This window comes from Schistosoma mansoni, chromosome 1 (assembly GCF_000237925.1).
Source record: "Schistosoma mansoni strain Puerto Rico chromosome 1, complete genome".
Lineage (NCBI taxonomy): Eukaryota > Metazoa > Platyhelminthes > Trematoda > Strigeidida > Schistosomatidae > Schistosoma > Schistosoma mansoni.
Window position 1 is genome coordinate 64,455,239 of NC_031495.1, and position 15,981 is coordinate 64,471,219.

Here is a 15,981-nt window from a genome sequence, read left to right on the forward strand (position 1 = left end):
AGCGGGATTGTGGATGCGCACTGCTGAGGAGTCCCATAATAGGACGAAACGGCCGTCCAGTGCTTCCAGGTTTTCCATGGTGGTCTAGCTTCAATTGACTCATGATCTTAACTATAAAATTCTCAGACTACTTTAGCAAAGTTTATGCCATAAAGACACACTCCTCTTTAGTTCATATACCCACTACACACTGGAAACAGTGACCGATAAATAACTCAATATCTTTGGTCTCCTAAATGAGCTTGAAATATTCAAATCCATGGGATACGGTGAAATGCATCGTAGGAATGAGCAAATTTAATTGCGATTTCCTTAAGCATATGCTCTAATCTATCTGTAACCCAGGATCGATTACCGAAAAACTGGAAGAATACCATACTAGGTCTTATCTTTAAAGTTGTTTAATATCTGAACGAAAACTGGATTCTTTCTGAAAAACAGCATGTCTTTAGAGCGTGTTATTCCTGTCTCACTAACTATTGGTATCCCGTCAAAATTGGTGAGCTCTTAAAGGCCAAAATTTACCTACAGATGTGGCTTAGATTCACTCCAGCAAAGCTTTTAACAAAGTCCCTCACAACCGACTATTATCTAAGTAATATAGCGGTCGGAGCCAGTTTATTAATGTGGATAAAAGGCTTCCTAGTTGGGCGCTAGCAAGGAGTACGGGCGAACTCCAAGTTATCATGCTGGGAAACTGTGCTTAGTGAAGTGCCTCGGGGTTCAGTTTTAGGGTCATTGTTGTTCCTCTTGTATGCAAACGGCCTTCCTCTCCTCCTATCATAATTGGTCTTGTTAATTTGCTGACGATGTCAAGATACAGCGAGCAATAAGAAGTAAAGATTATGGCTTAGAACTTTAAAATGATCTGGAGAAATTATCTGAATCGTCTCAAACCTCGAATTTGCTTGCAAGTGCATTGTAATACATATTGGTCAACAGGGTAAAGATACATACACGGTGAATAACAGTGAGCTACCTGTTGTCCAGACACATGATCACTTGGGAGTCATCGTTAGCCGAGACTTAAAAACTACTGTACGCTACCGTGCAATAGTCACCGAAGGTTTTGGAACCCTATGGTCTATACATAGGGAGTTCAGGCATATCGATGCCAAAACTTTCTTGACTTCGTATACAGTGCTCGTGCGTCCTGAGCTAGAAAGCTGCATACCTGCAGCTAGCTCCTGCCTAGAAAGAGACAATAAGCTGTTAGGAAGGGTTCTAAGAAACGCAACTAACCTGATTTCCGGAATATCAGAGCTGCAGTGTGATAACAGACTGGCTAAACCAAGCCTATTTCCATTGTCATATAGAAGAACCAGAGGCGGCTGGATTACAGTTTTTAAATTACCTAGTGATAACTTTGCAACTGATATGCTATCACTTTTCTTATCTTACAAAACAGAAAGTTTACGAAGACATTCCAAAAAAATTTCGCAAGCCCAGGACAAATTACTTGTCAGTAGACTATCGATCTTCCCACCGAATCACCGACGAATTGAATTCATTACCTTAACATGTGAATGAAGCTCCATCTGTCTACCCTTCCATAAAGACGTTGTCCCAAGTGAGAGCTCCCTGTTTTGAGGAAATTTCGGGGAAGTTGCTGTAGAATGTTTTTGAAAAATAGCACTCCCCCGAAATTTTCCTATGCCTGGGGAAAATCCCCACAGTGTTAGGGAAAGCCCGAAATTTCCTCAAACTTTGGGGATAACTACCAGGTTTCTTAAGACTCTGAGGAAACTCCAAAATTTACCCAAAAGAGGGAGATTGGGAGACCACCGCGGTGGCCATAGTCAGGAATACCACAGAACACTTGGCCTCCTGTCTTTTCCAAAGCGAAACAAAAGTTGAAATCATGCATTATTACGATTGTGATGATACCACAGGTATTGTAGTTTGACAACACTTTACCAGTAACACCTATCATTGAATCGTGCCCACCAAATTAAATCAAAAGTCAGAGGCGAAGAGTTTGGAAGATATATTTGATAGATTAACAATATATCGAGGAGTAACTGATCTAAACTGGCTAGTGATCGCAGGAGAAGTTGAGCATGCCCTTCCAAATCGTTATCTAGTGCAGATGCATGACCAAGCGCCCTCAGCTAGTTGAGTCCATTAAAACTAATGTGGACAGCATCCAATGTCGAACACTTACAGAGCTATTGATTTTGGGGATATATTTACAGCTACAATGGTATCACTTTCCTTATTTGAAGAATAGAGGCTATCAGAAATAGTTCAGCTAAACTCAAATCAAATTCAGAATTGTCTTGACTTGACCGCTTCTGCAAAACCTTAAGAATTGCCGATGTGACTCACTGATCATTTATGACAGTTTGACCTTCAAGAGTTCGGTAACCTTCAAATGTGTGATATCATGGGCTTCCTGAATTCAAATTCGGTGGTATCATCCGACGTTTGGTCGGTCACTGACTTGAGGTCATTTAGCTAGGACAGGGTTTCCACCACAGTCGACCTACTGTATAAGTTAAAAATACAAGGATACACAAAATAATAATAAAAGGGGGGGTAGACAATTGACATTGTATAGAAAAAGTAGAACTAGTATTATCAAGTGGTTGTGAATGTAGTATGTATGAATGCGAATAGAATTAATAATAATTCTTCAGTACAGTCATCATTTGATTTGTGTGAGAGCGGAGTTACTAGTCAGGTGCTGAAACGAAAGCAGGTAGTTCTCTTAGGGAGCTACTACTCCCTTATTCTTCAACTCAGCGATGCAATCCACAAGACGGTGGAACAACGTTTGAAGACTCAGTTTCGTAGTAGCCTGTGACCAACGATAGGTTCATATTGTCGTTTACTCCTTCAGGATCTTGTATCACATATGCATCATAGGTTTGGAATCAGGGTTTTCAAACTTCTCTAGGTGGATCCTCCGTGCCCGCTGACCCGGTTTAAGAGCTCGACATTGGCTTTCGGTCCTTTCGATTTCGGAAACAACACCCGTTCCTCTAGAAAAGAATAAGTAGGACTTTACTGACAGTGGTTACATACGCGTAGTCATATGGGAGCATTTGGAGGGAAGAGCGGATTCTCCACCTTCGTCTATACCAGGGCTATTGGGGGCGATTTACTTTCATGTCATTTATTTGTATAAGGGTAAACTTAGTCCTGTGTCAAATCATGAGCTCTTGGTAAAATAGCTTATAAGCTATTTTATAATGAGTGACTACTCATTATTTGGTTATGGTCGATATATTTTGGACAGCTATTTTCTGTCTTGGTAGTATCGTACTCTCTCTGATGCTAAACACTGCCGACATAAACCGAAGCGTATGAACTGAGTCATCTGTTGTGTATGGGCATCTGGCAACAGTCATAACTGGTTAACTTTCAACTTTATTGTCTAATTCCACTGATGACTGTCCAGTTAAAACCAGATTTACATCGCACACTTTGTGTTATGACGTCCAACTTCCAATCACCAGATCCCTGAATCAAACTCCGCCTCACGAGCGTCAGTTTGATTAACTTAGTAGTATCATTAGGCCACACACAGTGTGGCTTACCATGTCTAGTAAATAAGTTTGGTTCTGTCCAACCATAATTGTCTTCTGAGCAGTGGCTGTGAATTACTAAACCAATCGTTGGTTAATGTTGACATTAGATTGAACACTATGTACCAGTTAAATTGGTTGGCGACATTTCAGACTTCTACCGACTGAGATGGTTAGGATATGTGCACGTTACCTCTAGCAACCACTTATATCAACGTGCTGTAGCGTAAGATCAAATCGAGAAACGATTAAGAACTATCAGTCGAAACATTATTAGTTCATAAAGTCATTATTGACTGTCTGACGCTTATTAAGAAATGCAAATACTCCGACGATTGTCTGCTACTTGGCTGTGATCAATGATAATGTTAAATAGAGAAGTTGATAACTAATATTTTCACGAAGGATATTACTTCACTGTACAACTTTGAATATTAAGCATCTTTAGCCTCATAACACATTTACTGGGCAATGATTTGTTATTAGTGATTCCCTTAAATGCCCTGGTATGGCCGAGAGTGGAAAGAGTCCACTCTCCAAAATGCTCTCACATGGCCACATGTATATAGCTTCTGCCACGGAAGTCCTACTCACTGCCAGCTCGTCGCATCAGTGTTGTTTACGAAATCAAGAGGACGAAAAGCGAATGTCCGGTGCTTTAAACGGGTCGGTGGACACGGAAAGTCAACCTAGGGGAGTTGGAAAACCCTCACTCCAAAACAATGGTGCACATGGACTCCAGTATCCTGAAGGAACAAATGGCGTATGAATCAATCGTTGGTCACTGGCTACCATGGGACTGCATCTCCTTATCCCTACCGTTGCTGCTACCTTGACGTGGTGGTTGGGCTTGCCTATCATGATGAACCGATCGAGCTATACTGGCTGGAATAATCGTTCCTCAAGGTCTTACCATGCCAGACAGGTCTGTTGAAGAGCGGTAAGACTAAAAGCAGCAAACTCAAGATCCGAAAGCAAAGTCGTACTGTTGATTGTACGGGGGTGTGACGACAGTAAGGTGTTTCCTTCAGACGACCAGCATAACAGTGATGCTGCCTTCCCACAAGAGGGGGTGGAGTTAGAAAAGGTCGACCCTAGAAATGTACACCTCGCCTTATCCCACGGATATCGGTCTCCGGTGGTAAGGTCCCAACAAGTAAGGAGCTAACACAAAAGCTACCCACAAAAAGGTCGTGCGTGACCGACCTCAAGCAGTTGTCCTTTGGGCACTGCGGTCACACTCTCAGGTCATTAAGACCACTTCTAACCCAATTTCCTTTTCAGATACCCCTAGAAGAACCCTTCCACGGTGTGGGCAACCGGGAAGTGATAACTGCCCTCATACCTCTAACAGCACTCAAGGTCACTGTATTCTTAATCAATCTCCTTCTTCAATTCCTGTTATTCCTCCCACCTCGACTTTCAACACTAAACTTCCTCTTTCGGCTTCCTCAAGTGTCACCATGGCTAACGATTCTAGTGCGCGAAACACTGTCCCAGGTGTATACACTCTTTATCTTCCCTTAAACCTTGAGATTAAAATTGCTTCATATCTGTCTTTCTTCTTGTACTACATCTTTATATACAACCTTTCTTTTATATATTACAACCATTAAATTAACTACTTCTATGAATTCAGTGTTCATCTTGTGCTAACGAGGTATGGCAACTTGTACCTATGCATATATGTGCTTGGTCCTACGTTGTAGCTGACTGACTGATTGGCATCTCCTTACGATGCTCCACTACCTTGTGGATCAGATCTTGAGGTCAAAGGCTCCGTGTGTGGCCCCCTAACAAAAAACCACCTGCTTCGGTTTGGGCACCCGGGTAGTATCACAGCCCTCACAAAAATCAAATGAGATTTGTGTGGCGCATATGTATCTGGTGCTCCTTTGTACCAATATTTGTGTTTAAATAAGTAAATAAATTGCCTAGGATTGTGTTTTTTGTAAGTTTGAGGAATTAATATCGTGTATTTTACAAGTGGACTGATGAGATTTAAAAATTTGCAGGCTTATGGGTTTATACTGCGAGTGCTAATAACATTACTAATTTTCTCAGAATGAAGTAATTAGAGTCAATCGATATTCTTGGAATCCAGCGGTTGTGAGTCAATGTCAAACGCATGAATACAACTAGGACAATTGTTAGTCTGATGCGTACATTATAATTATTAAAGTTTGATGTTAAACTTGCAAATAAATTTTATTCAGAACCTTATTTATTAGTTAATTCCTTGAAAAAGCTTGGACCAGATTGCCAGGCGAAACGTTGGATTTACTACGAATTCATTCACTGAGATTTTACAAATATGTTATTCCTATTTAATGTCTTATTTATTTTTATTTTATTTAAGCACATAAATATTGGTACAAGGAAGCACCAGATACATATGCGCCGCACAAATCTCATTTGATTTTTGTGAGGGTTGTGATACTGCCCAGGTGGCCAAACTGAAGCAGATGGTTTTCTTAGGGGACCACACCCAGAGCCTTCGACCTAAATATCTGATCCACGAGACAGTGGGACATCGTGAGGAAATGCAGTCCCATGGTAGCCAGTGACCAACGATTGATTCATACGCCATTTGTTCCTTCAGGATACTGGAGTCCATGTGCACCATTGTTTTGGAGTGAGGGTTTTCCAACTCCCCTAGGTTGACTTTCCGTGTCCACCGACCCGTTTAAAGCACCGGACATTCGCTTTTCGTCCTCTTGATTTCGTAAACAACACTGGTGCGACGAGCAGGCAGTGAGTAGGACTTCCGTGGCAGAAGCTATATACATGTGGCCATGTGAGAGCATTTTGGAGAGTGGACTCTTTCCACTCTCGGCCATACCAGGGCATTTGGGGGCGTTCGGAACCTAATACCACTTTTACAGTTTATGTCTTTTCAAGCTGTTAAATATTCACTAAACTGAATTCTCCAAAAAAAATTTGTTTTGTTCATACATTTTTTCCAGCTAATAGGCATTCCGACTCTTAAAGTGTTTAAATCCGATTATGTGGTATGTTTAACTGTTCATAATCCTAAATTAAATAATTCTCCAGTTCTATTCATTCGTTCACATCAAATCAAATCGAGAAATTACGTGAATCTCTTCTACTTTGGTATGACAGGTCCAAGCGTGATTTGCCATGGCGTCGAATGGTATGAATTTTTTTTATTGTTATTCATATTTCAAATTATTTTATTGTATAGGCATTGAATCCGGATCCCAATTTACGTGGTTACGCTGGTATGTTTGATCATTCTCTAGATTTTGTGTTCCATATTCTCTATATGTGTTCAGTTTGGGTATCGGAAGTTATGCTTCAACAGACTCAAGTAAAAACAGTTATTGATTATTATGATCGATGGATGAAAGTTTGTCTGACCGTCTAATCCGGTTTTTTACTCATATATCTATCATTATAGAAATGGCCTAGTGTTGATCAACTAGCCTCGGCTTCGTTAGATGTATGTATATTAATTGGTTATCTACTTGGCATTATGATTGTATTGTAGGATGTCAATTCTCTATGGTCTGGATTAGGTTATTATTCCAGAGCTCGTCTACTGCATAAAGGAGCACAGAAGGTTAATTAAAAAATTTTAGCTATTTTTTTTTAAAAATCGGACTCATTTTGTAGATTGTTGATGAATTTAATGGTATTTTCCCCCAGTCTGCCGAAGTTTTAAAGCATTCGATACCTGGTGTTGGACGTTATACAGCTGGAGCAATCGCAAGTATTGCGTTTAATCAGGTAATGTTTAACACATTGAATGAAGTCTAACGTTATTGTTATTATATTAGTACCATTTTTATTATGATTAGTAAATTGGAATGTGACAATGTAACCTATATCAAGTAAATGTTTACTTAATGAATTTGGGACTACACCTTTTACGTGTAATGACTAAGTATACTTCGTCGGTTCTGAGACCAAAATTAATAGGGCTCAAACTTACAATTTATTTAAGTGGTTAACAAATTAGCATCGGTTCAGATTCATGATACATCAGCACAGTTAGATGAAACCATCATGGCAAATACTGTAATGACAGAAGTAGTTACAGTATAATTAGTAACAACAGACACTATTCACAGACAACACGTATTGAGAAGGAAAAACAAATTTGCGGGGTAAAAAGTATAAAAATTTTAAGACAAGGAGTAAATACATCTGTTCCAGATAGAGAGATATATGAGAGTTAAATATGAGTGTAGTTCTGATAAAACTCCTGGCGTTTATGATCTCGTTACAGATAGAAGCTCGACCATAACGGCTACCTTGACGTCGTGGTCAGGCTCACCTGTCATGGTAACCCAACCGACCTATATTGGCTGAAACATATGTCCCTTTAGGTCCTACCATTCCAGGCATGTCGGTTGGTGAACTGTAAGGCTAAAAGTAGCAACTTAAGGCCAGATGGCGAATTCGCACTGCTGGCTTTAGAGGGGGTGTGACAATGGTAATGTGTTTCCCTCGGACAACCGTCATCTTCACAGATGCTGCTTCCTCTCGATGAAAGGAACGACTCTGAAAAGGTCGACCCTGAAAATGCCACATCTCACCTAGTCCCACAGATTTCCATCTTCGGCGTTAAGGCCTTTTGAAATATGGAGCTAACACATCAGAAAATTCTCATAAAAAGGCTGTGTGCAACGGACCTCAAGCAACTGTCTTTTGGGGTTTGCGGTCACGTTCCCAGGTCACTAAACCACCAGTAACGATAGACTCATAGACCATATTGCTACCAGATATCGTCGGATAGGCGCTAGAGAAGACTTTCGTTCATTCTGGAGCACATGCTTGGACTCGCATCATGCTTAATTACGAGCACGTACTTGTCAACATCTTACTGAACGTAAAAAAGCCATAGCAAGTAAATCCCTACGATTCCAACTTAACGATGAAAAAGTCAAAAATGTATTTCAGGAACAAATAAAGCAACAGTTAGTCAATCATATAAGTGGCATCCCCGAGGTAGCTTGAAACGATATTAAGACAACAGTAACATCTGCCAGTAACTAAAACCAACATATTAAGAGCCATTAATGGGTTTTTTAGCGTCTACCGAACTGATAGGTGTCTGGAAACATATCCCGGCGGACTCTAAGCACACATGTATACATTTTTTGTCTTTCCCCAAATTCTGATATTCTAAATCCCTCGTAACTATTTTTTGTTTTCATTTCGCTAATTTGTATTTTTTTCGATTGGGATCTTCAGTGCCTAATCTTTCCTATTACCACTGATAGTCTTACAACCCCTAAATGCCCTGGTATGGCGGAGAGTGGGGAGAGTCTGCTCTCCCTCTCGAAATACTCTCACATAGTCACGCGTAATATAGCTTTTGCCAGGGAAGTCCTACTCACTGCCTTCTCGTGGTGGGGGTGTTGTTTACGAAAGTAAGAAGACGAAAGGTGAATGTCCGGTGCTTTAACCGTGTTGGTGGACACTGTGAGTCCACCAAGGGGAGTTGGCAAACCCTCATTCCAAACCAATGGTGCACATGGACTGGCTCCAGTATCCTGATGGAACGAATGGCGTATGAATCAATCATTGGTCACCGACTACCATGGGACTGCATCTCCTTACGATGCTTCACTACCTTGTGGATCAGACCTTTAGGTCGAAGGCTCCGGGTGTGGTCCCCTAACAAAATCACCTGTTTCAGTTTGGACACCTGGGCAGTATCACAGCCCTCACACAAATCTCATTTGGTTTGTGTGGCGCATATGTATTTGGTACCCCTTTGTACCCATATTTATGTGTTTGAATGAATGAATTCTGGGATTTGACCTGATAACTTCATTTCTCTGTTCTAACGGCGTATGACAACTTGAACCGACGTAGATACGTACCAGTTTCTACATTGTGACTGGCTGATATCTATCCTATTGCTATCGACACTGAGTTATTTTACCAAACATCCTCAATTACTGATTATGGTTATCTCATGAACTCTAACCAGGTGTGCTACATCTACAAGAACACGGGTGGGGACAATCGAATGTATTTGGGCACAAAATAACAGAATATCTCACTAAAATATAAGAACCATATTGTAAATAGTTAATTTGCAAAATAACAATCCATCGTCTCAAACTTAACTGTTCCTCTTGCAAATATCAGTCCATCGTCTCCGATTATTATTATTCATGCATTTCCACTGATCTTCTAGTGAAATACATTCAATGTCCGACCATCGTTATATACTACTTGTGTGTATATAAGTAGCCCACACCACACATCCACCAACACACTCATCTATTAGTTAATAGTTAATTGCTTTCACCATTAATCTAACGGTTCGTATTTTTAAAAGCAGTGGATTTGATAACAGTATAAATGTACAAGCATCCTTTATATTATTTTCACTTCAGTGTACTCCTGTTTTGGACGGAAATGTAATACGTGTTCTGACACGTTTACGTCAAATTGGTTCCCCTGTACAATTACCTACTACTATGGAATATTTATGGAATTTAACAACTAAACTTGTTGATCCTAATCGACCTGGAGATTTTAATCAAGCTTTAATGGAATTAGGTGCAGTTTGTTGTACACCAAAAAATCCTGATTGTATAAAATGTCCACTTAATAAAGTTGGTTTATGTGAATCTTATAAACAGGTAAGTTGATAATATTATCCTGTTTTTATAGAGTTGAGATCATTAAACATTTGAAGCTAGACCACCATCGAAAACCTGGAAGCACTGCTGAGGAGTCCCATAATAGGACGAAACGGCCGTCCAGTGCTTCCAGGTTTTCCATGGTGGTCTAGCTTCAATTGACTCATGATCTCAACTCAATAAAATTATCCTGTTTTGTTGAAATGGAAATTTTCCCTATTCTTTTTTGTTTTGTTATATAGGCTAATGTAAACAAAAATGATTACATTTCAACTGATCTTGAAGATTGTCGTTTATGTATTAGTAGTAGTGTTTATCAAAAAAGGTAAGACATTTACTATTTGTTACTTCAATTTGCATAATTTACATCTTGAATTCATAAATGAATTTTTGATCCACAAGGTAGTGGAGCATCGTAAGGAGATTCAGTCCCATGGTAGCCGGTGACCGACGATTTATTTATACGCCATTTGTTCCCTCAGGATATTGGAACCCATGTGCGCCGCTGGTTTGGAATGTGAGTTTTCCAACTCCCCTAGGTGGACCCTCCATGACCACCAACCTGGTTAAAGCGCCGGACATTCGCTCTTCGTCCTCTCACTTTCGTAAACAACACCCCCACCACGAGAAGGCAGTGAGTAGGACTTCCCTGACAGAGGCTATATATTCGCGTGGCCATGTGAGAGCATTTCGAGAGGGAGAGCGGACTCTCCCCACTCTCCGCCGTACCAGGGCATTTGGGGGCCGTCAAACTAAAACATTTCATCGATCAACCAAATCACTTATTGCTAATGCAAACTACCTGGTTAGAGTCTGCGTGATAATTGTGATTAGTAGTTAGAGATATTGAGTAATAATAGTCGGTCACTACACTGCATATGCATTCACTCTTTATCTTCTCCTAGATATTGAATTGCAGTACTCCTTTATACATATCTCATCCTGTCTTGTCGAACCACATACTCAATGTTTAGTATTTGTTTACAATTATTTCTACTCATTCGCTGTGGAGCTTCTTAATTTTATCTGACTGTACTGATGTATTATAACAACTTGATCTTACGCATATTTATACTAGGATCTATGTCAATTATGACTGACTTGGATATCTCTACAGGAGATTAGAACTGATGGGTAATTATCAATCTACTATAAATATGATCGCTGTTAAATACTGTCATTTAAAGTATAGGCAAGGATTTATGTATATTTAGACCTATTAGAAAAAAAGACCTATTAAGATGACGTGCGATGTTTTATGGTGTAGGAGTAGATTGGAAGAAAGCTAGGGGCGGCCAGACCAAAACGTGGCACAAATCCATGAAGTTACTGACAAGTTGACTGAGTCATGTTGGTAGGTGTAGACTACCCGGTTGGGATCCGCGAGATGATAACAACCGATGGTTAGAGACCTTGAATGACATGGCTCAAAATCGTTTGCAATGGCGAAGGTGCATCCACTCTTTATGTTCTGCCAAATTCTAATCTTCTGAATTCATGTCTCTATCTTTTTTCTCTTTCCAAATTTATTTCATTGGATTATACTCCTTGAATAACATCTTCAAACCCTAATCTTTCACATAATGCTTATACTCTTACTACTTCTACCACTATGGGATTTGAATCGACAACTGCATCTCTGTGCTAACGTGGTATGGCAACTCGAACTGATGTACGTACGTACGAAGTTCTACGTTGTGACTGACTGACTGAAACCTATTACGAATTATTATCAATTGAATAATTCAGTATGAAATTTATTATGTACTACTAAATGACCTAGTTATATATTCCAGCTTAATTTTTCACTTTGTACTCTGATTTGTACCATTAGAAAGTGTTGGTTTGTGTTCTCTGAATAGTTAGTACCGTTCTATAGCTTGCACCAGCAGCTAAATGCCGCCCCTAGATATAGTCTCATTAAGTCTTGATATTTGAATATTCCAATCTAATTTGACTTATCTTCTATGCCACTGAAACGTCATAAATCAATACAATACACTAATGTGTGATATAGGTAACTTGACTTTGTTCCAATAAGACTTCCGAAATTTCTCAACTTGACCGAATTCGTCTAATTGCAAGTTTAAAGATCAGATCTATAGGTTCACAGTTTTCCAAAATCTATTTTACTTATTTCTTTACAAGTAAATAAATAAATATCTCTAACATGAAGTTTGCATAGTTATATACATATAGATTCGATCGCTGAAGATATAGCAATGTAACTTACTTGCCAGCTAACTTTAATTTGTGTAGTGAACAAGAACACGACTGGGGACAATCGAATGTATTTAAGTACAAATTACTGACTATCTCACTAAAATCTGACATCCAGACAGTAAACAGTTAATTTGCAAAATAACAATCAATTGTCTCAATCTTCACTGTTTCTTCTGCAAATATTAGTCCGTCTTCTCTGATTTCATTGTTCATGCATTTTCCTACCAATTGAGCTTCATTTCAGTTCTTTCCTTATCGATCTTCTGACAAAATACATTCTATGTCTGACCATCACTATATACTATTTATGAGGATATAAGTAGATCACACTACACTCGTCCCCCCTTTAAAGCATGGATTTATCTGTGAGAGTTGGGAATTATGTTCAGCTTCATACATTTTATGTATCATCCTAGATAATTGGATCCAAATGTAGGAAACTTTCATAAAATGTGAAAATTACTTTCTTATCGTTGATAGAATTTGTCAGTCAGCATATTTTGTCTGGATAAATGTGCCTGTTCAGTGTTATTCATATGAGTATTCGTTACGTTGTACAAGCGTTTTCTCTTGAAATTGTACCCATCATTTCTTAATTGGATTGAGAAATAAATGTACAAATTATTTTCAATGATGATTGTTCAAAGGCTCCTGGTGTGGGCTCCTAAGAAAACCACCTGCTTCAGGTTGGGCACATGGGCAGCATCACAGCCCTCACACAAATCAAATGAGATTTCTGTTGTGCATATATATCTGGTGCCCCCTTGTACCAATATTTATGTGTTTAAATAAATAATAAACTGATATAATATTGCCCTCCTACATCAATCATTTTTATATAAATAGTATATCTTATTGAAGTAGAATCTGTAAGAATTAATTCATATTACACTCATTGACTTCCTGTACTATATCCTTATATACAACCTTTCTTTTACATATTACCACCACTAAATTAACTACTTCTTTGAATTCGGTGTTCATCTTGTTGTGCTAATGAGGTATGGCAACTTGGACCGATGCATATATGTGCCTGGTCCTATGTTGTAGCTGACTGACATCGACTACAATTGTAAATGTAGGCCATATGAACTCCAAATTGTTGATCTAAAATATATCATGATTCTTTAATGGCTTCTCAGCTTTACAGATTAACTTGAGGTTTAGGGTGTAGACCGTTGAATAGCGCTCATTACAGACATCTCGATGATTTAATCATTCACCAGTTAACATCAATTTTTAATGTGATTTAACTCCAAAATAGTTCAGTTGCTTATTTTGTAACGTTAAATGCCCTGGTACGGCCGAGAGTGGGGAGAGTCCGCACTCCCTGTCGAAATGCTCTCACATGGCCACATGCATACAACCACTGCCAGGCAAGTCCTACTCACTGCCTTCTCGTGGTGGGGGTGTTGTTTACAAAATTGAGAGGACAAAAAGCGAATGTCCGGCGCTTTAAACGGGTTGGTGGACATGGATAAGTCCACCTAGGGGAGTTGGCAAACCCTCATTCCAAACCAATGGTGCACATGGACTGGCTCCAGTATCCTGATGGAACGAATGGCGTATGAATCAATCATTGGTCACCGACTACCATGGGACTGCATCTCCTTACGATGCTTCACTACCTTGTGGATCAGACCTTTAGGTCGAAGGCTCCGGGTGTGGTCCCCTAACAAAATCACCTGTTTCAGTTTGGACACCTGGGCAATATCACAGCCCTCACACAAATCAAATGAGATTTGTATGGCACATATATATCTGGTGCTTCCTTGTACCAATACTTATGTGTTTAAATAAATAAATACACATATATGATTGAAGATATTCTTTCTAATAACTTCTCATCAAGCTCTTCATTTATATATTTAAACTAATTTTACAAAGGGTAATAGCCAAGTTAAAGGAAAATAAATCTTTTAAAATCACCATAGATGAATTTAGGCTTATTGACAGAACAAAAAATAAAGTTGTCTATGGAGAAGATTTGTTGCTCAGGTAGATGATTTCGATGGAGTTTATGTTCCTTGAGCTGGATAGTTTGGTCGACCAAATCATTACTGTTCAACTAGAAAATGCTAACGCAAAATTAGCTGAATAACTTATTCTTCTAACTGTACTCACTAATCTACTATACGAAACGTCACTATCTACATTCTCGTTGAACTATAGTTAGATTAAGAGGTTCGAGCGATCTATATTTCCAGCTTTTTTTCCTTGTATACATGTGTTCTAAAAGTTTGGTAAATGGCCCATTTCCATTAGAGTGTTATTGATAAGCTTCAAGTCATTACTTATGGTTCCATCTGGGCAGATCTTTTTTTATCCTGCTTGTAAAACATCTAACCAAATTACTTTTGTAGTGGATAAATATCAGGCTATGGAAGTCTATCTCACTACCCAGAAGCACTCTCTCTATACACTCTTCTATCTAACAAGCCGTCATCCTGTCTACCAAATGAAATGCCATCGTAATTTAATGTATTCTCATACTCATCCTCTCAAGTGAAAGTGATTGCCAAATACACACTGTCAAACTGATTTAGGACTTCTCCTTGTTAATATCCGAATCTAAGATTGATGAGTGTTTTGTCTATCTAATGGCTGGGTCTATCTAGTTTATCGTTAACCTTCGTGAAGGGTTCGTTTACATGTGTTCTGATTTATTTATTATTATTTTTACATAGTCTTGGAGTAATGAATTATCCTGTGAAACTTAACAAACGTGAACCTCGTAAACAAAATACTGTTATTCTAATCACACATACTTCGAGAAAGGAGAATGAAGCACTAAAACATTACTACCTACTTTTACAACGACCTAAAACAGGTATGTATTCGTTAAATGATACAAAATTTTCTTTCTCTTCCTATATTCCTCATGTAATTCTTTCTTGTAATGTGTTGGTATATAATTCCCTAGTTTATTATTAGTGTTTGCTGTCATAAGAGGCTGGAAGTGAGTTAATCGCTCTCAAATTAGGATGTGACGTTGTTGAACTTGAACTGTGTAGGTAGGTAGGTAGGTACAAATTACCTTGTTGCTGTCAGCGCGATATTCATAGCCAGCAGTTGATGTGGTTCAGAATCCATCTCAGTGACGCAGATGTACTCGCTCTTTGACTTTTTAATGCTTATACTTTGTATCCCACGAAGAATAAGGGGATATATATATATATATATATATATATTTGACACGCATGACATTGATCACCACGCAGTGATCAATCAATTGTGATTACATCTCAGTCCTACAGGAGATCGGTCGCGGCCTGAATATCTCAGTGGTAACGTCTCTGACTGTGAAGCTGGGTGACACGGGATCGAATCCGTCAGGGAGCACCAGTTCCCTCAAGATTACAGGTACACCTTGCCAACGAGTGCCAAGTAACACGAAACCCGGGTCCAGGGTTTCCTATTGACCACCTCCAACCACCATCTTATCTCAACATAGTGCACACAATGTCGAGCCACCTAGACTAGTTGCCACATTGCAACTTGATCGATAGCATTCAATCAGCACTAAGAGGGACTTGACACGCATGACATTGATCACCATCCAGTGATCAATCAATTGTGATATCCTTTTATTATACACTTTC

At 39.1% G+C, this 15,981-nt stretch overlaps 1 protein-coding gene across 1 annotated transcript; it reads left to right on the forward strand.

Moving 5' to 3' along the window:
* Nucleotides 1-6,536: 6,536 nt before the first annotated feature.
* Smp_001020 (a/g-specific adenine DNA glycosylase (ec 3.2.2.-) (muty homolog)(mmyh)-related) lies at nt 6,537-15,313 on the forward strand (the record flags this gene model as incomplete). The annotated part of the gene is made up of 9 exons (XM_018795197.1): nt 6,537-6,541; nt 6,585-6,684; nt 6,736-6,900; nt 6,952-6,993; nt 7,042-7,113; nt 7,167-7,280; nt 9,908-10,129; nt 10,399-10,481; nt 15,067-15,313. 9 exons carry the CDS (start codon nt 6,537-6,539, stop codon nt 15,311-15,313), a joined length of 1,050 nt encoding a protein of 349 aa, XP_018649534.1.
* Nucleotides 15,314-15,981: the final 668 nt, after the last annotated feature.